General features: G+C 32.4%; 1 protein-coding gene and 1 pseudogene across 3 annotated transcripts; one reads left to right on the top strand and one right to left on the bottom strand.

The window, feature by feature from the left end:
• Nucleotides 1-3,235: 3,235 nt before the first annotated feature.
• Nucleotides 3,236-4,901, bottom strand: LOC144549438 (arogenate dehydratase 1 pseudogene; annotated as a pseudogene). The gene has a single exon (XR_013509679.1). The product of XR_013509679.1 is annotated as an arogenate dehydratase 1 pseudogene (transcript).
• Nucleotides 4,902-12,801: 7,900 nt separating this feature from the next.
• On the top strand, nt 12,802-16,663 carry LOC144549498 (Protein kinase superfamily protein). 2 transcript variants are annotated; one of them, XM_078298255.1, is made up of 9 exons: nt 12,802-12,968; nt 13,081-13,234; nt 13,364-13,454; nt 13,532-13,606; nt 13,690-13,778; nt 13,925-14,043; nt 14,135-14,275; nt 14,362-14,438; nt 16,630-16,663. In XM_078298255.1, exons 1-9 carry the CDS (start codon nt 12,851-12,853, stop codon nt 16,639-16,641), a joined length of 876 nt encoding a protein of 291 aa, XP_078154381.1. In that variant the 5' UTR covers nt 12,802-12,850; the 3' UTR covers nt 16,642-16,663. The 2 variants fall into 2 exon arrangements, with proteins under 2 accessions (XP_078154381.1, XP_078154380.1); XM_078298254.1 differs by lacking the exon at nt 16,630-16,663 and adding an exon at nt 14,522-14,882.
• The last annotated feature ends 8,535 nt before the right edge of the window (nt 16,664-25,198 follow it).

Below are 25,198 nucleotides of genomic sequence, written 5' to 3'. Positions count from 1 at the left end.
CATCTACAGAAATTTTCTTCTTGCTAATAATAATTCAGCTAGATGTGAACCACAAGTTTAACATATTTGCGCGAGTCCCATCCCCCTTCGGAGAAACACGGATTCAATTCTCGTGAAATGCATCTAAAATATGCTAGCAGCTAGACATTATGTTATATTAACAGTTACCAGTTGACAACCAAATCACTCCAATTAAGGCGTTCCCAATTTTCGATCCTATGTATAAACTACCTTTAGTTTCTGGTACTGTCATGAATCGAACTGCTACGTTACTGGCATAACATTTGCCAGTATGAACCGAACTCCAATTATGGCTTTCACAAGTAATTTGTACTCTAATTTGATTTTAGGCAGTGCGAGCAGGTAAGGCTATTAGCTAGATCTTTGTATGATTGAAATGCGACAGTGTAGTGAGTTTCTCAGTATAGTGACAAATGATTTATTCGAGTTCGGTTCCATGGGTCAAAAGTTTGTGATTTGAAAATAATTTGGATATAATTTGGGAATGATTCGGTCCCACAAGGGAGGAAAAAAAACCCAAAAATAAATGAAAAAATAAATCATGTTTTATTCGTGAATAATTAGTAAAATAGGTTTTTTTACGTTTTATTTGTTGTTCGGTTCGGAAACATCAAAAAAAAGTTTTATTCACAAATTATTCGCGAATAAAACGTGAATAGGGTGACTATGAATTCTCATTAGGTATAATTAATAGTTTTTTTTTATATTTCACATCAGCTACAGTGCGTCAATAATTCTAGTTCTGGACAAGCTCCAACAAAAATCTCTATTATTAGTACTGTGAGTGAAACATGAACTTAAACAAATGTATTGTAGGCCCATTTGCTTTCCGAACTTCTAGACAACACAGTTGGTTGGTGGCTTGGCGCTTGATTTAACATCTCTCAATTATGCAACTTTGTAATAATTAATGATGCTATTTAACAAGGTCTTTTTTTTAAAGGTAATTATTGTCCTAGAGTTTCACTTTCATGACACTAAGAAAGCACGTTTATTAAAGAAAATTAGCAAAATTACTCCAACTTGTCTAAAGATTCGATTATTTGACATCATCATCTCCTTAATTAAATTTTAAACACACTCAGTAAACCCTAAAGTTCCAAGAAAAGTGGGCATAACAATAGCAATATGCCAATATACCATGTTCAAGTTGGCTTCATTTATAAGCTAATTACTAAAGTAGGGCATAGAGCCATAGACAAGAAAATTTCAAAAGATTCCTCTTCGTCCTTCTAAACCAATCAGAGATTCCCACGTTGAAAAGTAAGAGAGAGAATCTTTCTGTAGATCCAACTACCCATGTGAGAGATTCTTTCATGACCTCACAAGTTTTTATTTATATGATGATGATTTAGAAAACACTTTTTTTTTTAAACTAAATATCCTTGTGAAACTATCTATATTCTCCATTTTTTTTCTCACTCAGATTTTGTCCTTCTTCATTCACTTATCCCTTCTTAAACATTTTCATAAATCGAATTTTATCACCTAATTTTTTAAAATCAAGCTGTACAAAAGTAATTCTATCCCTCAAGTTTATTACAAACATATCATAATATTTCTTAATTTGTAAAATTTAAAAGTTCTTCATTTGTAGTAACAAAATAATTTAAATATAAACAACAAATTAAAATTGTTAGATGTAATTTAATATTATTATTTTTACATACACATAACAAAATATATTGGAACTTATTTGATAGATTTAAATAATTTGAAAAATCATAATACATAATATTTTTACAAGTGTTTTAAATTATCATGAAACAAACTCGAAATGATGTAACTTGGTTGTGTGGACTTGGCAAATTTAATGTAAATTATTCCTACAAATTCTAGTTTAATATTTAGTTTTTATATCGAAGTTGTTAAAAAAAAATGGAGATATTTATACCTTTCAATTTCATAGATAATTTAGTATGAAAATAATTGAACGAGAAGAATACAGGCGCACAGATCTAGGAGACGAGATAAGCAAATCATTCACCTCAAAAAAAGAAAAAAAAGATAAGCAAATCATCCTATTCTATAGGTCCTTTTTTTATCAATTCAATCAATGGCGTCGTGACGCGTATCAGCTAACGGAGGGGACCAAAGTTTGTTTTTTTCTTTTTTCTTTTTGAGAAAAGACAAACCTGAACTGATTCATTCAATTCAATGCGCTAAAAAAACATTAACTGTCCACAATTGAAGTAACTTTCAACCACCAAAGTTGGAACACGAGGGCACTTTGGTAGTTTTTATTTTATTTTATTTTAATTTTAGAAAGTGAGATTAAATGTTGCAGATATTGAACGGGACAACTGTGTGTACTGCTAATAGAACTGTTTTAACTTTTAAGTGGAATCGTTGGTTGAATTTGACATTTTCTAAGTATTTTACGACTGCTAATACGGTCATAGTATAGTGGTCCCCACATCCATGTGCCTCAGCCTGGCTGAGTCCGCTACATGCCCTCCTACCCTCCGACCTCCGTAGTACGTATGAATGATAATTGAACTTTACCATCCATCCAGGGCTCCAGGCGCAAGTATTCCATTTCCAGCAACAACAAAGGGGAAGGGGTGGGGTAGCGCTGGATTCATTCTTACAGCAGTAGCAGCCGTACCAGTAGATTCAGAAAGGACAAATAATTTTTTAAATACTGCAGTAGCACCTTGCTTGTTTTTTTAGTATTTTAATTAGTTTCTAGTAGTGGTTATTAAGCATTACATTACCAATAGAGTACAATTATTATGAATATATAAGCTCGTCAAGTGATTTTTCTTTTCAAGTAATAATTCGTGAGGTGAATTTGAACTATCGACCTTTTTATTATATATATCATAAATATTTGCAGATTCATATTTGATATCATCATCATTTAAATTCTGGGAGATACAATTGTGCATTTAATGAATCAGATACTTTTGAAAATTGACAAGCACATACAATTGGCTAGCGGATTCATTCATGCATTCTTTAACAGCCCCAATACTTATTTGCTCCATTAATTGTATCCAGTAAGACTGGTACCAGAGAGAGAGAGAGAGAGAGAGAGACTCATGCCCATAAGATCGATCGGTACCAATGCACCAGTAACATTGGAGTGAGAAATTGTTACAGTTAATAAGACAATTGATTTACAGTTTTCACTTAATCTATCATACAGTGAGAAATTGATAATATATCTAGCATACAGTGTAAACAAAAACTAAATATGTTCAATCTAATCGGGTAGAATATTATAGATCAAACATAGATGCAACATATAGGAGACAACATTTGAAAGTACAATCAATCGAATTCACTCAGCTGCTAGAAGAAAGAAAGAAAGAAAGAGCGATTAAAAGCTAGATGACATAACATGCGTGGAGGACACAAAAAAAAACACCCTCTAACATACATAAGCTGATTTCACACTACCTTCCCTTATTATATATATATATATATATATATATATATATATCAATCACTAAACAATTCTTACGCCTCCTTCCTTCCTTCATTCATTCATTCCATAATTCTATATATAATCTTTACAACATCCACCAAATTCAATTCAATAATTCATACCTTTATTTTCATTGAAGATCATACACATGTGTGTCGGCTGTGTAGCATCCCAGAATTCTGACAAAAACCGAGAACTTTTCAATCTCCTCAATTGTCTCCTGGATCACTGGATCCTCAATTGACCCCTCGCAATCCACATACAACACATGCGGGAAGGTTCTCAGAGATCCTGTTTTGTCAAGAATCATCACTGGTGCTTGCCCCACTCCAGATGAATTTATCACTTCTAGTTTTGTCAAATTAATGTTACGACTAGAGAAGGCCGATAAAACCTTAAGCACCACCATCATGGACCCCCCACGATGAGCAATCACCATGCTTGTTTTGGCATTTTGAAACACCCTTTTGGTTGGTGATTTCGAAAGGAGGAGAAACCGGGTCACATTCCATGACTCATCTTGTAACCCATGAGCTAGAACATCTAAGCCGTAGAGTGAAGCTGTACGCGGGCTAGCAATTGCGGCTGTGTCCAGAAGCTGATTCGCACGAAGCATCTCAACAGCACCAGCTGTGTCTTCAACCGGCTCCCGATCGAGCCCGAGTTGAGCCAGTGCACGGCCACAGTGAGCTAGAGCCATGGGGTGACTAATCACGCGTCTAAGCTGAGTCTGACGTACACCAGGCATGGCAAGTAAACAGTAATGCACGAACAAATTGATTTCTTGAACAATTCGTAGATCGTGGCGAAGCAACAAATCATAATTCCTTAGTTCGGTTCCTTCCATGGTGCTTTCAACAGGGAGAACGACACGGTCAGCTTGACCGCGTTCCACGGCTGCAATTGCATCTGCAAAACTGCGGCGAGGAAGAGTGGTGCAATCAGGGTAAACAGTCTTGGCTGCAAACTCGCTGTAGGCACCAAAAGAGCCTTGGAAGGCAACACGTAGGCCTACATCACCGTTGATCCGAGCAAATCCGTCCAAGTGAGGTGAAGTAGAGCCGTTAACTAGTCCAGATCCGTTGATTGGTTTAGAGGCTTTGTGGGAGCCGTTGATCTTGGGGATTTCGCTGGAACCGTTGATTTGAGCAACAACAGAAGCCTTGGCCTTGAAAGAGGTGGCGGGGAAAGCTACGGAGGAGGGTTTACGAGATAGAGAGGGTTTGGATAGTAGTTTGATAGTGGTAGAGAGCGAATTAGAGAGGTCAAGGGAGGAGGCGCAGGCCATGAATTGGGGAAAGTTTGTGCTTTTCTCAGAGAGAGAGGGAGAGAGGTGGGATTGATTGATTGATTGATTGGGGTTTGGGAAAGGAAGGAAGAGGGAAGGTGGGTTGTTTGGTGAGAAGAGGAAGAGCCAATTGCTTCTTGACTGGTAAACTTTCTTTTATAAAGGAAAGCGAGAACGAGAAGGTATCAACCTATCAATGTATCATGATCTCATATCTTGATTTAAAGGGCTTTATTTATTTTTTGTTAATTTCCTCTTTTGCCCTCCTGGAGTAATTATTAAGGCAGTGGGTGAGATGTTTGCTCCGCTGTTTTATGAGAATTATACTAAAGTAGTTACACTGAACTTGTACGCCGTTAAAATTTGATCCAACGGTGTATACTGATTTGACGTCCCTCCTATGTGAGTCGTCAATCCGTTTATTGTAGATCTGGACGGTGGTGATGTACGTAGAGGAATGATGCCATCCTGAAAGAAGAACAGCAAATAAGGGACATGCGGGAACAGCTCCGGTGTTGTAGGAATCGCTGGCTGAGCAGAGCTGCCCTGCCCTGCGTGAGAGAATCTGTATCCTCCAAGATACCTGGCCGAGTACAATGAATCAGCTGAGCTCAAATGAGAAGAGATTGAAATTCGGTGCCTATGGAGTTATAGGGGTCCGTTTGGTTTGTGTCAAGTTAAAACTGACGATTCAGATTTAATTTAACTCGGTCAGGTATCGCACTCGATCTGTATTCCTGCAGGAGAGATAAGCTATTGGATATTGAGTGTGTGTGTGTTTTTTTTTTGTTTTTTTTTATTGAAATGAGAGCAGGCTTTTCAGTTTTTTTATCACGAGATGAATCTTTAGGGAATAGGGAGTACTGACATTACGCACGTGAGGATCTCGTGCTCAAGTAAGCTTCTAGAAAAGTGGTAGGAGAATCAATCACTTCTCTCAATTATTGGATTTGGAGGGACGGAAGCTTGTGTTTTGCGTTGCCACTTTTTAATTAACAGATGCGATTCATTACTTGTTGTTAAATAAATTTTTATATCATAAAAAATTTAAAAGTATTTTTATTTTATATACAAATAGATAAGAGGTCAGCAACACGGTATTTAAAATAAAGGGTAAAATTGTCAATGTAATTTTTAATTACTATTAGTATTAATAAGTGTTTTTAATTGATTTTAGATATATTTGTAACATAGTTATATTTAGATGAAAAATGACTAATTTTGAAGTTTTGATGGAGATGCAAATATCTAATGAAGAATTTATAATTGGTATATATATAAATTTGTCAAGATTTAAAGTGTTTTATAACATTACGTATAAATAAACGACATTTCGACTTAAGAAATATTTCAATTTTTTTAGATTAATTAAATGTAATTTTAAAAATAAAATCTACAATTTGTTAATTGAATATCAAGTACTATTCTTTATAAAGATGGAATGAATGCAGTGCAAGTAAAGGAAGTGAGAGATTTTTTACAATAATAATTTGAAGACGAAAAGTCTAACATAAAATTGATGAGCATGGAACCGAAATTTTTATTTATACCATAATAAAAAATAAATAAACCAAAACACTTCAATTTAGAGGGAATCTAGATTTACTCAGACCGCCAAACTATTTAGCGGCCCCAGACTCGGAGCCGCCAATTGACCCTTCGATCCCAATTTAAGAGTTTCAAAATGAAATTGCGGCCCCAACTAATTTTTTTTTTTTTAAGGAGCACTGAGGAAATTTTAAGTGGTGTGGATTTCAAAGACACGCTCTTTTTTTTAGGTGGCATAGATTTTAAAGTGTGGTTGTTTTAATAAAATTTTAATGAATCACAAAACAAACGCATTTCATTTAATAAAATTCATGTATTAAAACGAATAATTGGGTCTGCTAAATAGTTTGACAGCCTGAGTAATTTTCAAATTCTCTCAAAAATGAAGTGTTTTTATTTTATTTTATTTTCTTTTATTATGGTACAAATAAAAATTTGGGAGCATGGAATGAATGTAGCAGGTTTAGTCGAAAGCAAGATTTATTGCTTTTTAAAATGGCATTAACTGACGAAGCAATAATTCAATTTCGCTGTTCATCTGATGGGGACGTATATGCATAAATGTTGCAGTCATGTTTCATATAAGTCAAAGGAGGATTTTTTTTCTCTTTGGTCTATTTCGAATTTTTACAAGTTGTAACAGAAAATTATTTTTCATTGGACAATTCTATGTGTAATTTGTACAATCATGCAAGTAATTTATATTTCATATGAGGCCTTACATAAAAAATTAATTGATAGAAGCTATTGAACGCATGTGTTCAGAAAGTAGCTAGGCATATATACTGTAGTGTTGTCGAACATTTTAAATAATATTATTAAAATATATGGAAAAAATGATGGAAGCTGTTAGCCTGTTTCCTGTTATATATGGACTTACTGATTTATGGAGAAAAATAAAAAATTAATGCTTCAAGATTAATTGTCATTTAACATTAATTCCTCAAACGACCTTATTTGTCTGTCTCTAATATGTTTTATATATTTTTGTTAGCATCTCAAGTGTCAACTAGATTACTTTAAAATTAAATCTAATACAAAAATAAAAAACAGAGAAGCTGTATTTTCTGTAAAGGCCGAAACAGTCTGTTGCGGCCTGGAACAGAGGCCGAAACAACATATATTTTTTTTCTGTTTTTAATTTATGTTTTAATTTCTATTTTTTAAATTCTGATTTATTTTTAATAAGTTAAAAAAAATAGATTAGATTTATTTTTTGAATATGTTAAGTAATTAGATTTATTTTTAAATAGGTTAGATTTTAATTATAATGTTAGATTTATTTTTGCATATGGTAGATTTATGTTAGATTCTTTTTTCATATGTTAATTTTATCCGAATTCAAATGTAATATGTTAGATTTATGTTAAGTAATTAGATTTATTTTTGAATAGGTTAGATTTTATTCTTTAAATTCGGTTTTAATTTTAATAGGTTAAATTAATAGGTTAGATTTATTTTTTGAATATGTTAAGTAATTTACATTTATTTTTTAATAGATTTAAAAAATGACATCTCATCGCCAATCGGGCAAGAAGACATTGCGAGATTGTCTTCCGATATTTTTGGCCCCGATATGCCACCACCTAATTATCCACAAAATTATCCACATAATCTTGATAGTTTCTCTCAAATGCCACCACATAATTATCCACAAAATTATCAAAGAAAAGACCAAATGCTACAAACAAATTATCAACAACCCCCCCCCCCCCCAAATGGGTGCACCGTATTATACTTCAAACGATCCAAACATATACATTCCACAAGAAACATATCAACCAACACCACCGTATGCATATGGAGGCGTAGTCACTTCTTCTCTATCATCAAGTCAATCCAATTCCCCTATAGAACCTACTCCTTCAACAAGTGTCCCTGAAATTCAAGAAGAAGATGTTCCTCATTTGACAAGTGTCCCCCCCACAACAACCAGCAAGAAAGAAGACTAAACGACCTCTTCCCGAATACAATCAGCGGTGGATGAGATATTATAAGGAGACCAAAGATGATGATGGCGTTTTGCTATATCTAGAATGTAAGGTAAAAAATTGCAAGAAAATAAATTTTGAGTATAAAAAAAAGTGGCATGACTAGCTTTAAGAGACATGCCGAAATGCACGAAAGAAAAGGTGAGCTTCCAAGTGAAAATATTGAATCGAGACAAATCTGAACCCTTATGAACCCGGATGGTACCAGAACCAACCCAAATATGATGAGTCAAAAATGCTTAGTGAATTGGCCCGATACATTACCCACAAAGAACAACCAATAAGTATGGGTGGTTGCATGAGTTTTGCCCGGTTAATGTTTCGGGGGTATGCTCAACCAATGTACAAGAGGATCCATCATAGAAAAATAGTTAATGAAATAAAAAAATAGTTTACCATTACCAAAAATGACATACGAGCTATATTTGCATATCAAAACAATAAGGTCTCAATTACATCCGATATATGGACTGCCAGTAAACATGGGCTTGGGTACTCTTGTATTACTGGGAATTGGATTGATGATAACTGTGTATTAAAAAGGGTATTAAGTTTTCTAGTGTTGGATTCCCCTGCACACTGCAAATGTAATTTTCAAATCAATTATTGAGGTTTTAGAAGAGTATAACCTTAAGAGGGACATGGATAACAAGATTTTTTTCTATATCTTTCGATAATGCTAGCAATAATATTGCTTCCATTAAGATTTTTAAACGGTCACTAAACCCAATCATGAATGGTGCAATGTTTCACCAAAAGTGTGCTTGTCATATACTTAACCTCATCGTGAAGGCGGGCCTCAAAATAAAAGCCGTCAACCTATTGATAATTTAATTTAAGGATGCTCTCAACCACATTGTTTCAAACCGAGAAAAAATAACGGTTTGCGTTTTTGTGTGTCCACTATGGATTTAGCAAGTTGAAAGTACCTTGGGATATAGATACCCGTTGGAACTCGACCTATAGGATGTTGAACCGATGCCTTCCTTACAAAGCTGTCATAGGGAAGTTTTTGAGAGGCTCCACCCCCGAGGGAATGCGATTGGAACCCACCCTCGAAGAATGAGAGCAACTAGAAAGACTTAGTAAATTCCTAGGAACCTTTTTTACAGTAACCGTCAAACTATCATGCTCGTACTCATCGACGTCATTTGAGTTGCTCAGATATCTCTATAACATATCCAAGGTGTATCTTGAATTGGAACAAGCTAAAACCCACGAAAAATCTCTCATGCCGATTGTAGATGCCATGAAACTAAAATTTCTAAAATATTGGGAAGATGCATCCCTCCTGGTCATTATGACAAGCTGCATTAACCCGGTATACAAGAAGTATTTCACGAACAAAGTAATTGAAAGGTACAAAGAAAATCTACATTTAGACAAAACTAGGGTGGAGGCATACATGAATTCAAAGTTCGATGAGATGTTTACCATATACAACTCAAGAATGAGTGACAACCAAAACCCTTCTTCGTCCCGTGCCACCGCTAGATATGAATATAAATATACATGTGTTTTTATTCTTTATTATTTATAATATCTACATTATTTGTCCACTAATTTTTTTTATTTTTTAATAGTTTCACTTCCAGGAGCACTAGCAGTGGTGGATTGTTAGCAGATTTTTAGTCAGGGAGTGAACCGCACACATCCACAAACGAGTTACTGAGCTATTTTGCGATGCGCAATGAAAATGAACAGGTTGACATCATGGCGTGGTGGAGGAGGAATCAAAGGGCCTATCCAGTGCTGGCAATGATGGCCCGCGACGTATTTTCCGTGCATGTGTCAACCGTCACTTCCGAAAGTTGTTTTAGTTCGGCGAACAGGATCCTCTCCGATAAACGCCAAAGGTTAGGTGTAAATGTTTTTGAGAGACTTGTGTGCTTGAAAGATTGGATTGATGCTGATGAGCGCAAGCAACATCGAGATGAAGCATCATCATCCAAAGTTGATACTGAAGAAAGCGGTACCGAGCGGCGGCCAGAGGTTAATTCGAATTCAGACGGTGCGGAAGAGAGTGAACAATGGTATATGAATCCAAACTTCTAGATAGGTAGTGTCGGTATAAATTTCGAACCTCTTTTGATTTTTATAGTTATTTTTTAAATTATAAATTTCTAAACATTTCAATTAGTTTTTAAATCATTCATTTTAAAGAAGAATTACTAAAAAAAAAAAGTTAGAACTCCGTCTATGTTATTTTACATAGCCGGTCTCAAGTCTGAAATAAAGGAGAAGGGTAACTTTTATTTTTTAATATATTATTTTAAAATAATTCATAATTATTTTTAAATTAATTGATTTAAGATATTTTTTATTTATATTTTATTATTTTAAAGTAGTTGATTTAAGATATTTTTGATTTATATTTCATTTAACCTATTCAAAATAAATGAACGTTTAAAAAATATATTATCAATTTAAAATGAACGTTTAGAAAATATATTATCAATTTAAAATGTAAACTAAAAATTTCGAGATATAAATAAATTATGAAACTATATAATTAGAGTGAGAATTTGAAAATAAAATAAAATAACTTGTGTAAAGAAATAAATAAATAGATTTGTAATTAGCCGAATAAATGTACAAATTTTTCGCAAGAATAATTTATATATATATAAGTTACAAATTTTATTTATTTATATACACTTTTTGATATTGAACTATTCAAATTTTTAAAGTCGAATTATAAACACGTAATAATATTAGTACGACACTGTAAAAAAAACAAAAACAAAAACAGAAACAAAAATCAGAAAAAAAAATATGAAAAAAAAACTGAAAAAAAACGGGTAGGGGTATACCCGGACCGGCCTACCCGTGAATCCAGACCGCCGTGCCCCTGAACCCGTGACGGGCATGTGTATAAAACGGGTAGGGCAGGGTTTTTGAAAAAAATGCCCGTGATGCCCGGTCTGTTGTACCCGTGCACCCGTTATACCCGTGATCATTGTACCCGTTGCCCGCCACGGGTTTTGCCCGGCCCGGCCCGCCCTGCCCATTAGCAGAACAGTAGGTCTAAGTTGTACTACTGATAAATTAATCATCAAATCTAATCAGAGACCTTGTCATGTTTTCTTGTGCTGAAACTCCTGAAAGCGACCAAAAGGGAAGGCTTAATCTTAATTATACTGGTTTATACATACATATATATATAGATATGCTTTGATTGGGTCATATATGATATGACATTTTGAAAAGTTAACCAAAAAGCAAGAACTAGCAAGGTAACGGAAGCTTCGACGTAATTCCTGGCATTCAATTTTAATCCTACGATTGACATGACATAGCTAGCTAGGGTCACAGATAATACTAACATATTATATTTGAATAATTTAAAGTCCTTGTTAATTGAAATTAACCAAAAAGAAATAGATAATTATGACATCGACGATACCAGTAAAGATATATAGGACTAGCTAGAATGCATATTTTAATCGCTTGAGATAAGTTTTAATTAATATTCCAAGGTAGCTAGCTAGGACTGCTATATATTAATCAGTCCCTACCCTCCTAATTAACATAAGAAGTTTAAATATTGGATTGGGGCAAAAGGATGAGCACTAATTTCCGACGCCCCTGATGTGATGTATACCTTCTCTCAAGTCATAAGTCTTAACACCAAATATATTCAAACACGTGCACAAGCCATAAATAAAAGTTTCAAAAGCTCCAATAAAGTATGCTTTAATGCTACTCTTTGGCTGCTTTTCTTTTTTAATTATATATCTTCCAGTGCTTCTAGAACTTATATTATAATAATATTACTATTCTCGCCAAACCTCGTCGTCTACCAATACCATATTGATTTTGTGTTGTCTTTGTCTAGACTATCTGCATATATCTACAAAAGCTAGCTATTCTAATTTAATTTATAACCATGTTTTTCCATTACAATTAATGCTACAATATACTATAAAGAAAAACAGACTCTCCATAGTCTGTTATTAAACGAGGAAATTAAATAACACTAAACAATTTTTTAATTTGACGATTTTCACAACATTTTCCAATTTAATTGTATTAAATATGAAAATTAAAAATATATTGTTAGATGTAGGGGTGGCAACCAGCTGAGATTAAGAGCCACGAGCCACGAGCTTTTTTGCCACCCTAGACTTAGACGCTATGGATAGTCTTAGTCTATCATTAAATCTTTTGATATTTGAAGTAAATAATGGAATGCATTACTGATAATTAAATTTCAGATTATTAAAATTTAATTCACGAATAAATAGTAAAGGGCGCATCAAATCTCATAATTTTATATGCATATTATATTTATTTTATATTTCACGTATACGATAAGATACTTGTAAAGTTAAATGTTTTGATGATTGTAATTTGTAAGAATTATTATGATTAATAATTGTGAAGCTATTCTCCCATATAAAAATTATTAAATATCTTGATAGGTTGAGTACAAAATAGCCCAAACAAGAAGAAATTGCAAAATACTGGTGTCAGCCCAGCCCAGTTAGATAACAGGCCGTGGGCTTCTTATAACATCCAAACTAAACAGATCGATTCGCCTCTGCTGTCAGAACTGAGAAGACGAGAATGGGACACGTGGCAGTCCTCCTCTCTTCTTCCTCGCTTGCTCCCCTTCTCCATCGTCGCTCCAGTTCCAGTCCCTCCTCTCTCAACAAATATCGCAGATTATGCTCCTCTCCAGTCAGTGAGTCGCTCTCTCATCTCTTTTCTCTTCATCTCTCTCTCTCTCTCTCTCTCTCTCAGATTGAACTTTTCCGTGTGATTTACATTTACTAGCTTATCATCTCAATCAACAGTGGCATCTTTGAGTGAAGACCCGATCCGTGAGTGGATTACTACAGAAGGAAAAGCCTCAGTAATTACCAGAATCAGTCCAATTGGAGGTGGTTGCATTAACTTTGCCAATCGCTATGATACTGATGTCGGTTCTTTCTTTGTCAAGACAAATAGGCATGTGTCTGTATTAATTCTTTTTCATTTCTTTTCCTTTTTTTTGGATTTTGTTGACTAATTTCGAGATATAGATTCAGCAAAATTACTTCAGATTATAAACTTGAAATGTGTTCTTCCTTATTTCAGAGAAATTGGGCCATCAATGTTTGAGGGAGAAGCCCTTGGTTTACGTGCCATGTATGATACCAAATCCATTCGAGTTCCCTTGCCTTATAAGGTAAAATAATGACTTATCTTTAGATTTGCATCAAGAAAGTGATTTGATCATGTAAAATTTTCTTCTGTGTAATGTAGTTTGGATCGCTTCCAACTGGCGGTTCATATATAATCATGGAGTTTATCGAATTTGGTCGCAGTAGAGGAGATCAGGTCATACTGTACATACCATTAATGTATATGTAAATTTACCAATCTGTCCCTCGATATTTGATGAAATTGATTTGCTCCTCCAGTCAGTATTGGGAAAGAAGCTTGCTGAAATGCATAAAGCTGGAAAATCCGACAAAGGTTTTGGTTTCCATGTAGACAATACTATTGGAAGGTGAAAATGCTTCATACCTTGTTTATTTTAGTTTCATGCATCAAATCCATACAAGTGTTATTTTGTGAATTAAATTCCTGACAAGCTTATTCTCATTATAAACAGGTTCACATATGCTTATATATAATTTTTTTGCCTGTATGTAGTACTCCCCAAATAAACACTTGGAAAGATGACTGGATTGAATTTTTTGCCGAGCATAGATTAGGTTACCAATTGAAATTGGCACGGAGACAGTTCGACGATCCAATCATATTGGAGTTAGGTACCTAATTGAGCTAAAATAAGATTCTGATGATGCAATTTTAAGATAGCATGCTGATGGTTGTTTATTTTTTTATATTTGATTTCGGTAGGTGAAAGACTAATAAAGAACATGCATCGGCTTTTCGAAGGTGCTGTTGTTGAGCCGTGCTTGCTTCATGGGGACTTGTGGAGTGGTAATATCAGCTCTGACAAGGATGGCAATCCTGTAATTTTGGACCCTGCATGTTATTGTATGTATTTGACAATTTCATTTTCTAAACAATAATTGAACATATTTGCAAAATTTATTTATATTAATATATTACTAAATGCACAGATGGCCACAATGAGGCAGAGTTCGGGATGTCATGGTGTGCTGGATTTGGTGGTTCCTTTTACAATTCCTATTTTGAGGTACATTTTTTCAACTTCCGTGATACTCATACTAATGATAAAACATGAGCAAACTAGTAAGGTGCATCTCAATTTTATTCTAGGTTATGCCAAAACAACCTGGATTTGAGAAAAGAAGGGATTTGTATATGCTGTACCATTACTTGAATCATTACAATCTCTTTGGTAGAGGATACCGGTCATCAGCTATGTCAATAATAGAGGATTACCTAAGGATGCTATCAGTTTCTACTGTGTAAACAGCAGTTTATCAATTTTTCTCTCAAATTTTTTTTATAATGGGTCTTTGTATAGCAATGCTGTGAGCATTTACTGTTAGTATTCTTGGGCATCTTTAGATAAGTAAGTACCACCTTGTACATGTATATTTTGAGCACTGTACTTATATAGAACTTGCCATTTGTGTGGAAGAAATTTTAGTTGGAAAGTTAGTCTTTGTACAACTCTTCTTTGTTTTTTGTTCTGAAAGGAAACTGACATCTACAGGTGCTGCCTAAATCTATTACAAGAAAACAATTTACACTGTTTTTAACACCCTCAAAGGATAAATTCCCTAATCACAAAACTTGTCATCCTGTAGATAGAACAGAAAGGTGTATCAGAAAAACTTATCATCTTGTGTCAAATTAACTCCTAAACACCAATCCAAAAATTTAATTTCTCATTTATTGAATATAATTAACTCCTAAACTCCTAAATTATACAATTATGTCTTATTCTGGTCCTGAGTCTGATTAAGACAATGGGGCTATTTTTTCCAGAAACAAAAGGGGGAAAAATGATCATGAGGGTTCATCATGCTTATATGCACAACTTTGAAAAACTGTTAGCTTCTCAGTATGCTATTAGAATTGAGTTGTCAAATGATAAAAAAATTTAAGAAAATATGTTAAGTTCACTTTTGAAGTGACCACGTTTGAGTTCATCTCTGGATGCGTCTAAAAGGTCAGTTAAATTGCGTGTGTGATTGTGTGTTTTTAATAGTAAATTAGTTACTTTTAGCAAAAAAACATTTTTTGTGCAAATACTTGGTTATTTCTTTTTAACATCTATACAATTTAATTTTTAGACTTGAGGATTTACAGGGACATAATATCTGTTGAAGCAAATTAGCTTATTTAAGGAGTAGATTGCTCCTATGACAAAAAAGTTTAGTGGTATAGTCATATAGAGGGGATTATGCTAATATGCTATGCGTACCATAGAGGGCCTCCGTGCAACAGCTTAATATTTGACTTTTCAAAATTTTAACGGTCGATCCGAACCGTTTATCTTGTTCTTCATATTAATATGTGTTTGGAGACCAAATTTTACATTTTTTTAGAATTTTTTTACTATTTTTTTAGATTTATTGAAAATCGTTATTTTTTTATGGTCCATATTTGCTGAAAATAGCGATTTTCAATAAATCTAAAAAAATAGTAAAAAAAATTCAAAAAAATGTAAAATTTGGTCTCCAAACACATATTAATATGGAGAACAAGATGAACGGTTCATATCGACCGTTAGGATTTTGAAAAGTCGAATATTGAGCCGTTGCACGGAGGCCCTCTATGCTACGCGTAGCATGCTAGCAGGTTCCATATAGAGGTATCCTTTTTATGTAGCTTAGAGAAGCCAGAACTTTTTCTTTCTTTTTCATTTTGAGTTGAGGGGTTTGGGCCTTTGGGGAAGTAACTTGAAACATCAATATATATGGACTTGGTTAAGTTTATTAGGGATGTCAATGGCATTTTTTTATCTGTTTATCTTTCATGTACTATCCGTATTGTATTGTATTCGATAAAACAATTATGGGCAAGTTTTTCTCGTAAATTTATCTGGTACGAATAAGGGTAAATTTTTTTTTTCATTAGTTTAATAGGTAAGTAACTTTTTATACATTATCTTACAGAGTAGTTATTAAAAATAAAAGTATATATATAGATATATATTTATATGGAGGTGATAATATGATAAATTTTTTTAATTTATCAAATTTTCATAATATAATTTAGTTGTATTTATTATTAATTCTTTTTTTTTCTTGCTTTGAAAAATATTTAATTCAAAGTACAAATCGGGATATTAATAGCACAATTTGATAAATTTGCACGATCCGTGTCGTATTCAAAATAACGAATAAGGATTTTTTTTCACTAGATTATTAGGTATGAAGAAAGATAATTTATTTTTTTCATCATCATAACAGGTGCCGAAATAAATACTTTCATCGAGAAAAGGGAGGTAGTACAATTGGCTAGGAATAAGTCATAGAGTTGTTGTATCCAAAGATCGAGAGTTCGATTCCTCGTCACGACTTCACAGCTTTTGCGAAGATTTTCCAAAAAAAAAAAAAAAAAAAATAGTTTCATCCAACCTATATTGCACCGCTGTCAAATATGCATGAATTACTTCAGATGTCAAGCAAGTTGTGCTGCTTTGAAGATGGATTACGAAGAAAAAAATGAGAGTGCCTCTTTGAATATTTAACATGTGGATAGTCCAGAGAAATGTAAAATTATACATCCGCCATATATATAATGCAAATGAATATATCCTGCGGGAAAAGAGTGCATTGATCTGATGCGCATTAGAATTAGACTCATTTTAAGTTCACTTTTGAGTTCGATAAGCTCCTCTACCGTTTAATTTGTTTCAAGATATGTATACTATTACAAAAAGGGTCATTATACACTGCACATTGTACACGGATTTGATAATTTTATATAAAAACCGTGTATCAAATAGGTTTTTATGGAAACCCGAAATATCTATGGGATTTCTACATGGATTTTTATTAAATAATCAGTGTAGAAAGCCTTGAGAGAGCTACACGGACGTTTATTAGAAATTGTACACGGATTATTGTTTAAATAACAGTGTAGAAAACCTTGAGAGAGCTACACGGACGTTTATTAAAGAACAATGTAGAAAGGTAGGAATTGTACACGGACGTTTGTTTAAATAACAGTGTAGAAAGCCTTGAGAGAGCTACACAGACGTTTATTAAAGAACAGTGCAGGAATGTAGGAATTGTACACGGACGTTTGTTTAAATAACAGTAGAAAGCTTAAGAGAGCTATACGGACGTTTATTAAAAAACAGTGTAGAAAGCCTTGAGAGAGCTACACAAATCTATACTTAAAAATCCGTGTAGAAAGGTTATTGTAAAGTTTTGGTTATATAAAATGTCTTCTCCTTCCAGCGCTGTTTTGATCAATTAATACTCTCTCTCTCTCTCTCTCTCTCTGTAATGTTGGTATGATTTTTGCGCACAAGGAGGCTGAATCTGAGATCTTTGAAGTTAATTTGTATTTCTCTTCTTTATCTTGCTAAGACTAGTCATGTATATATATATATATATATATATATATTTCTTTTTTCTTCCTCTAATTTTCTGTTACTTATTATTGCTTATTTAGATCAATTATTAATTAATGCATGCATGCATGCTTGATTTGTTAAGATAATGTAAATAATTAGTGTATTGTGGACCATTTTTTGAAAGTGAGAAGTAAAGAAAACGCCTAAGGTCTTCATCATCATATTTGAGGAAAACCGTTAAAGATCAGTACTAATGCTTTCGCCTAAAGATGTTTGCACTTCAGAACTGTAAGATTTAAATTACTTTGCTATTTTATTTTGGATTTACGGATTCTAGATTGCTTGTGTTTTTAATTGCAAAACACGTCATGAATTATTAGGACTATCATTTGGTATCAAAGCCATCGTAAATTCATATAAGATGCCATAATTTTTTTTTTTACGAAATTGATTTTCAATAGTTCGTATAAAAGCTATACAGATTTAACTAATTTGATATATAAATATTTTTTTATAATTTTGGATGAAAATTTTAAAGAAGAATTTTTATTCCCTATCATGTATGCACATATATGTTGATCAATGGATTCTTATTGGAGATGCAATATGTTGGAGACCTTTAACCAAGAGACATCAGATCATGGATCACATGAGAGCTTCTTTTTTGATATGTTGGATCTAATACGCTTTAGTTTGTATGAATTTTTGGTTCAAAGTAGATCATAACCAAGAGTTTTAGCAATATGAGCCCAAACTGAATTTTGGGCCAAAGCTTGATCACATGGTTAGTAAGTAGTAAGGACATAACTTCTATGCAAACATTGTATTGAATCTTGAGGAGTATATGTTATGTGGATCACATGGGATTTCATGTGTACAAAAGGCAATATGTATATATGTTGCATGAATTGTAATATGTTAATATTTTCTATGGTTTTCATATTGTGCTTACTTATACTTTTCATTTTATTAATAGCAATTGATATTTGCGAATGTCTTGCATCTACCTTTTCTTGTTACTAACTAATACCAAATTATAATTATAGTATGGATCAAAGCAAAAGTGTTACACACTAAGGAGCAGATCGACGATCTCAGATGTATGTGGGGACGGTGGTTTCAAGAAGAATTTTGTAATGCTAAATATGGATTTGTATAATGTAGTGTACATGAATTATTTATACTGTTGTATAGTCTTGGAATTCTGAGTTTAAAAGACCTCTGTTTAATGTTTCTCTATTTTGGAATTCTGATTTTAAATGGTTAGCAAAACTGGAGGCTAGTCACAAAAAAAAGGACAATTCTACACTGACATTTAACTTAAGTCCGTGTAGAAAGGTATTTAAATATTAAAAAAAATAAAATAAGACAATTCTACACGGACATTTAACTAAAATCCGTGTAGAAAGGTATTTAAACATTAAAAAAAATGGAAAAAAAAATAATTATACACGGACATTTAACTAAAGTCCGTGTAGAAAGGTATTTAAACATTAAAAAAATTAAAATTAAAAAAAAATAAAACAATTCTACATGGGCATTTAACTAAAATCTGTGTAGAAAGGTATTTAAACATTAAATAAAATAAAAAAGCTACACGGACAGTTAGCTAAATATCCGTGTAGAAAGAGTAATCATACATGGATATTTAGCTAAATGTCCGTGTAGAAAGAGTAATCGTACACGGCTGTTTATGTAATAATCCGTGTAGCTCGACTATTTTGAGAGTGATGCTGGCAAGTGTTTGTACACGGTTGTTTATGTATAATCCATGTAGCTCTCTTATAATCGCACACGGGTAAATATCCGTGTATATTTATTCAAGGATTTATACACCCTCACACTCTACACGGCAGGAAATCTGTGTAGCTCCTCCAATTATGTCCGTGTACAATCTCTTATTCTGTAGTAGTATACGTACCTGCTGTTTCAATATTCATACGTATCCATTTTAATATTCGTGCATATCAAGCACGTACGATATGCCCATGAGACAGTCTTCCCATCATCAGGAAGAATAATATGTTAGAAACAATATGAAATTAGGGTTGATGTTATAATGTCTAGTATTATTTTTTGGAACACGTGTAATTAGAAATTTTTGTTTCAGAAAAGGATTGCTCTAACAATGTACGTAATATGTTTGTAAATGGAACCAGCAATATGAAGTTAAATATCATACATAATGTGTGTTATAAGTCTACGACGTTGCTATGGACAACATCAATTGATCAACAATATCGTTTCAAATCTTGATTTTTGAAATTTAAATGCAGTCTGATAATTAGCACACTAAAATCCTACGAGTAATCAAAAATTGCATTCTTTAATACTCTTTTTACTATTTGTTTGGATAAGAGAAAATTATTGATTTTAAAACCTGTGTTCAACAGTAGTAGTATTTTTGCATATCGAAAAATAAATAAATATATTAAAATATGAGGAGGGATCAAGTTACAACAATTTTTGAGTTACAACAAGTTACAACAACTATTTTCTACATTTTCAAACTCCAAATCGTCGATCCAAACCGTTAAATGTGATCTCTACAATAAAATGTGCTTGGAGATCCAATTTTACATTTTTTGAAATTTTTTTACTATTTATTAAGATGGGTACAAAAACTTGTCAAATTCAGACCATTGAATTTTGTACCCATCTTAATAAATAGTAAAAAAATTCCAAAAAAATGTAAAATTTGATCTGGAAGCACATTTTATTATGGAGATCACATCTAACGGTTTGGATCGACGATTTGGACTTTAAAAATGTAAAAAATGCTTGTTGTAACTCAAAAATTGTTATAACTCAAAAATTGTTGTAACTTGATAGTTGATCCTCCTCTTAAAATATATATTAAAAATAATTTCTACAAGTTTTATGACAGATAATTGGGAATCTATATAGGTTGTCTGAATCTCAAAAAAATTTTACTGCCATAATGGTACTTTGCAATTATTGACTTTTAAAATTTGTACGGCTGATGTGAGTTTATTACGATCTACATATTGAAATCTTATTCAATACGATATACATATTGAAATTAGAGGTACTACATTTACCAATTACCCGAATCCGATCTGGATTCGAATTGAATCTGAACTGAAACTGACTCAGATCTGATTAATTTGGATAGGATATGGCTTAAAAAAATATAACTGGTTAAATTATGAGTACGGTTAAAAAATTAATAATTTAATATCTGATCCGAATCTGAACCGGAATTGCTACTATAATGGAAAGGATATGGATTTGATTTAATTATCCAATCCACAATCGAACCCGACCCGATACCCAGATAAATACCTGATAAAATGATAATACCATTTATTTATAATTATTTAATATAAAAACATATATTAATAACTATGAAAAGACAATCATTTGCAATATTTTTTAATTTTTTAATTTTTTTAAAGAGTAATATTTTTCATGTGAGAAATCGTGAGTTCAAAATGGAGAGTCTTTGATGAACACTAAATCTGAATAAAAAATTATAAACTAGAGCTCAACTTTCTATATCAAAAAAGAAAAAAATTGTAAAATGTCCAGTAATAATCGTATCTTCTTAACTAGAAAAAAAAAACGATAAAAGAACAATATGTATACAATTTAATTTCCGACCAAATTTAATATATGGATAATATTGTGTGGTTTCAATCGTCTGAATTTCAAGAAATGAAAATAAAAAATATATATATATATGTGGTACATATATAACGGGATGGGCTACGCTACTCCATGGAGTAAAACACGTTTGTACTCCACGCTGTATTTTCATTTTGAAAATTCAAACCACCAATCCGAAACCGTTAGATGTGATCTCCATATTGAAATGTGCTTGGAGACCAAATTTTACATTTTTTGAAATTTTTTTACTATTTATTAAGCATTTTAAAAAAATTCTGTTTTGCTGTGAACAGTAAAAAAATTTGGACCATTGGATCAGCGATTTTAAAAAATGCTTAATAAATAGTAAAAAAATTCAAAAAAATGTAAAATTTGGTCTCCAGGCACATTTCAATATGGAGATCACATCTAACAGTTCAGATCGGTCGTTTAAATTTTCAAAATAGAAATATAACGGCGTGGAGCACTAACTCATTTTACTCCATGAAGTAGCATAGCCCATCCCCATATATAACATATATATATAACATATATATATAACATAACTATATGTGGTACAAACATAACATATACGGATAATATTTTTTTAGTGAAAACAATATATGTGGTACATATATATATAACATATAACATAACTATCATGATATATCTCTATGCCGTTTTTTTTTTTAGTACCATCACAATAAATCGGAATTAAATGAATACCACCGGATTTTATAAATTTAAGATTCCGCCACGTTCACAAAATGAATTTGCGCACCAACCCGTTTCCGACTGACCCGTTCACAAAACCATTCTGCGAACCGACCCGTTCCCGACTGACCCGTTCCATGACCCGTTCGCAAAACCATTTTGTGAACGGATCCGTCCGCAAAATGGTTTTGTGAACGGGTTATGGAACGGGTCAGTCGCAAACGGGTACCGGCGGATGGGTCAGGTCGGAAACGGGTCCACGGGTCGATCCGCAAAATGGTTTTGTGAACGGGTCGGTCCGCAAAATGGTTTTGCGAACGGGTCATGTAACGGGTCAGTTGGGAACGGGTCGGTTCGCAGAATGGTTTTGTGAACGGGTCAGGAAACGGGTCAGTCGGGAACGGGTCGGTGCGCAAATTCATTTTGTGAACGTGGCGGAATCTTAAATTTATGAAATCCGATGGTATTTATTTAATTTCAATTTATTGGGGTGGTACTTAAAAAAAACGGATCTCGATGTGGTACATATAAAATTTATCATCAACAGAAAAGGCTAATTAAAAAAGCAATGTGTTAGAAAACATTATAAAAATAGAGATTGATATGATAAAATAATTAATGTGATTGAGTGATTGAATTTGATATATGATGCATATATGTGTCATATTTTGATTGACTGGCACGATGGCATTAATTGTTCCAAAAAGTTGACCCTGAAAGGATACAAAGCGAGCTCGAAACCCCCAATTAACTTAAAATTTACGTATAACAAGTCAAGACAAAGAGGTAAAACATGAAAGATTCTTAAGTCCACTTAATTATAAAATTATTTGATATAATCGATTGTGAAACCAGCCATTAAACAACTCCAGCCACGTAAGTTATGATATCTAATCGCACTTGCCTTTTTCTTATTTGTTCCATTTTACCAGACAAATCTAGAATAAGTCTATGTGGAATATCCCGACATTTTTATTTTTACTCCATTAAAAAATTATTTTAATAATAATAACCAAAGTTTAATAAAAATTTTAAAAATATCCCACCCGTGGAATTTTTCCACGGACTGGAATTGTAATTCAATTTTTTTTTTTTTATAAAACAGAAATTTGTTTTTATTTTTTATTTTTTGTATTGAAATATTAGAAATGTTGGATATATTTCTTTGAAAATAGATGGAATACAATATAATTTGATTTATTAGAAATACTGTAACAAATAACCCGGATCAATATTTTTCAGGTCGGATTTTTCGCGGCTGTAAGAAAAATTAATATATTTCTTTATGTGTTATTGGAAAAAAATAAAAATACTTAAATTCTGAGTTATTGATCCCGGTTCAAAAGTCACTTCTATGTAATATAGAAAATATTGTGATCCTTCTAGGACATTTAATTTATAAAAAGTTGTCTCTATTTTGAGAATTCTTTTTGAATAATAATTATTAAATAACTTAAAGTTTTTGTTTTTTTTCAAAAATAGATACAACTTTTCATAAATTAAATGTCCTAGAAGGATCACAATATTTTCTAGATTACATAGAAGTGACTTTTGAACCGGGATCAATAACTCAGAATCTAAGTATTTTTATTTTTTTCGAATAACACATAAAGAAATATATTAATTTTTCTTACAGCCGCGAAAAATCCGGCCTGAAAAATATTGATCCGGGTTATTTGTTACAGTATTTCTAATAAATCAAATTATATTGTATTCCATCTATTTTCAAAGAAATATATCCAACATTTCTAATATTTCAATACAAAAAATAAAAAATAAAAACAAATTTCTGTTTTATATAAAAAAAAAAATTGAATTACAATTCCAGTCCTTGAAAAAATTTCACGGGTGGGATATTTTTAAAATTTTTATTAAACTTTGGTTATTATTATTAAAATAATTTTTTAATGAGGTAAAAATAAAAATGTCGGTGGAATATCCAAGATTTTTTTCCAATGTATATATATACATCTCCCCACCAAACAAAACTCTGTTTAATTCTATGTGGAATTGAAAGTACATGATAAAATATTTTATAGGCCACAAAATTAAGTGTATTGATTTTATATATATATATATATATATATATAGTCGTCCTTGATATCAATTATGGATATTAATTTTCAAATTTCAACGGAAAGAGAATTGAAATTAAGAAAGTAATAACTTCATTTTAAATAAGCTTAATTTGAAACAATAATAAATCTCTAAGTATGATAAAATAATATATATATGACTTCAATGGCCGTGATGAAAATGACTTATATAATTGGGATGACATCTTTAATTGAAGATTTGCTTTGTTTGCTATTTTTTTTTTATTATTCTATCAATCGTTGTTTTTTTTTTTTTTTTATGTAAATATCTATCAATCCTTGCTATGATTTGTAATTTTCAATTAATAACAAGATATAAAGAATTTAATTATATAAATAACAGATAAAGAGTGTCCGATCCGCTTTAAAATATGTGCAATATTGATATGTACATATTTTAAAACGGATCGAACAAAAAAAAACCATCAAACTAAAAAATGAGTCTGATGTCTCATTGTTAACCTTGCTAGATGACACGATGGATGTCAAATTGTAATAGTATAATTATTTGAGTTAGAATAATAATTTGTACAAAATGAAAAAATGGACTCAAATATATAGCTAGTAAATCTATAATTACCCAAAAAGAAAAGAAAAGGAATTGTAGAGGAAAGTTGGGTGGGATGATTTTAGAGAAATAAAATGAGCGATAGATAGGTGGCATATGAGAGAATGAGAAATTAAAGTAATGCAACTTAAAATTATTAATTTTAGGGGACTGACTGACTCGCGCGGTGACTCCTCTCCTCTTTATTTTTATTTACTCTGCAAAGGGCAAAGGCCTTTTAAAGGTGTCTGTCTTATTCTGCTAATCTGCTTACAGCTAATTGCTAGCCAGGCTTAATTTTACCAAAACGCGTCATGAATTCTTCACCGCCTTTCTCTTTGTCTTTGTCTTTCTCTTTCTCTCTCACCATGGGCACCACCATACACTACTTACACTTACCCGATGTCTTCTACCCCGCGCTTTTTTCGCTCCTTTATAATCCATCCCTTACTCTACTACCTTCTCTATCTATCTCCAACTTAATTCTT

This window comes from Carex rostrata, chromosome 35, assembly GCF_964058835.1.
Source record: "Carex rostrata chromosome 35, lpCarRost1.2, whole genome shotgun sequence".
Classification (NCBI taxonomy): Eukaryota; Viridiplantae; Streptophyta; class Magnoliopsida; order Poales; family Cyperaceae; genus Carex; species Carex rostrata.
Note: the sequence above shows the minus strand (reverse complement) of the source record. Positions and strands in the feature narration are given on the sequence as shown.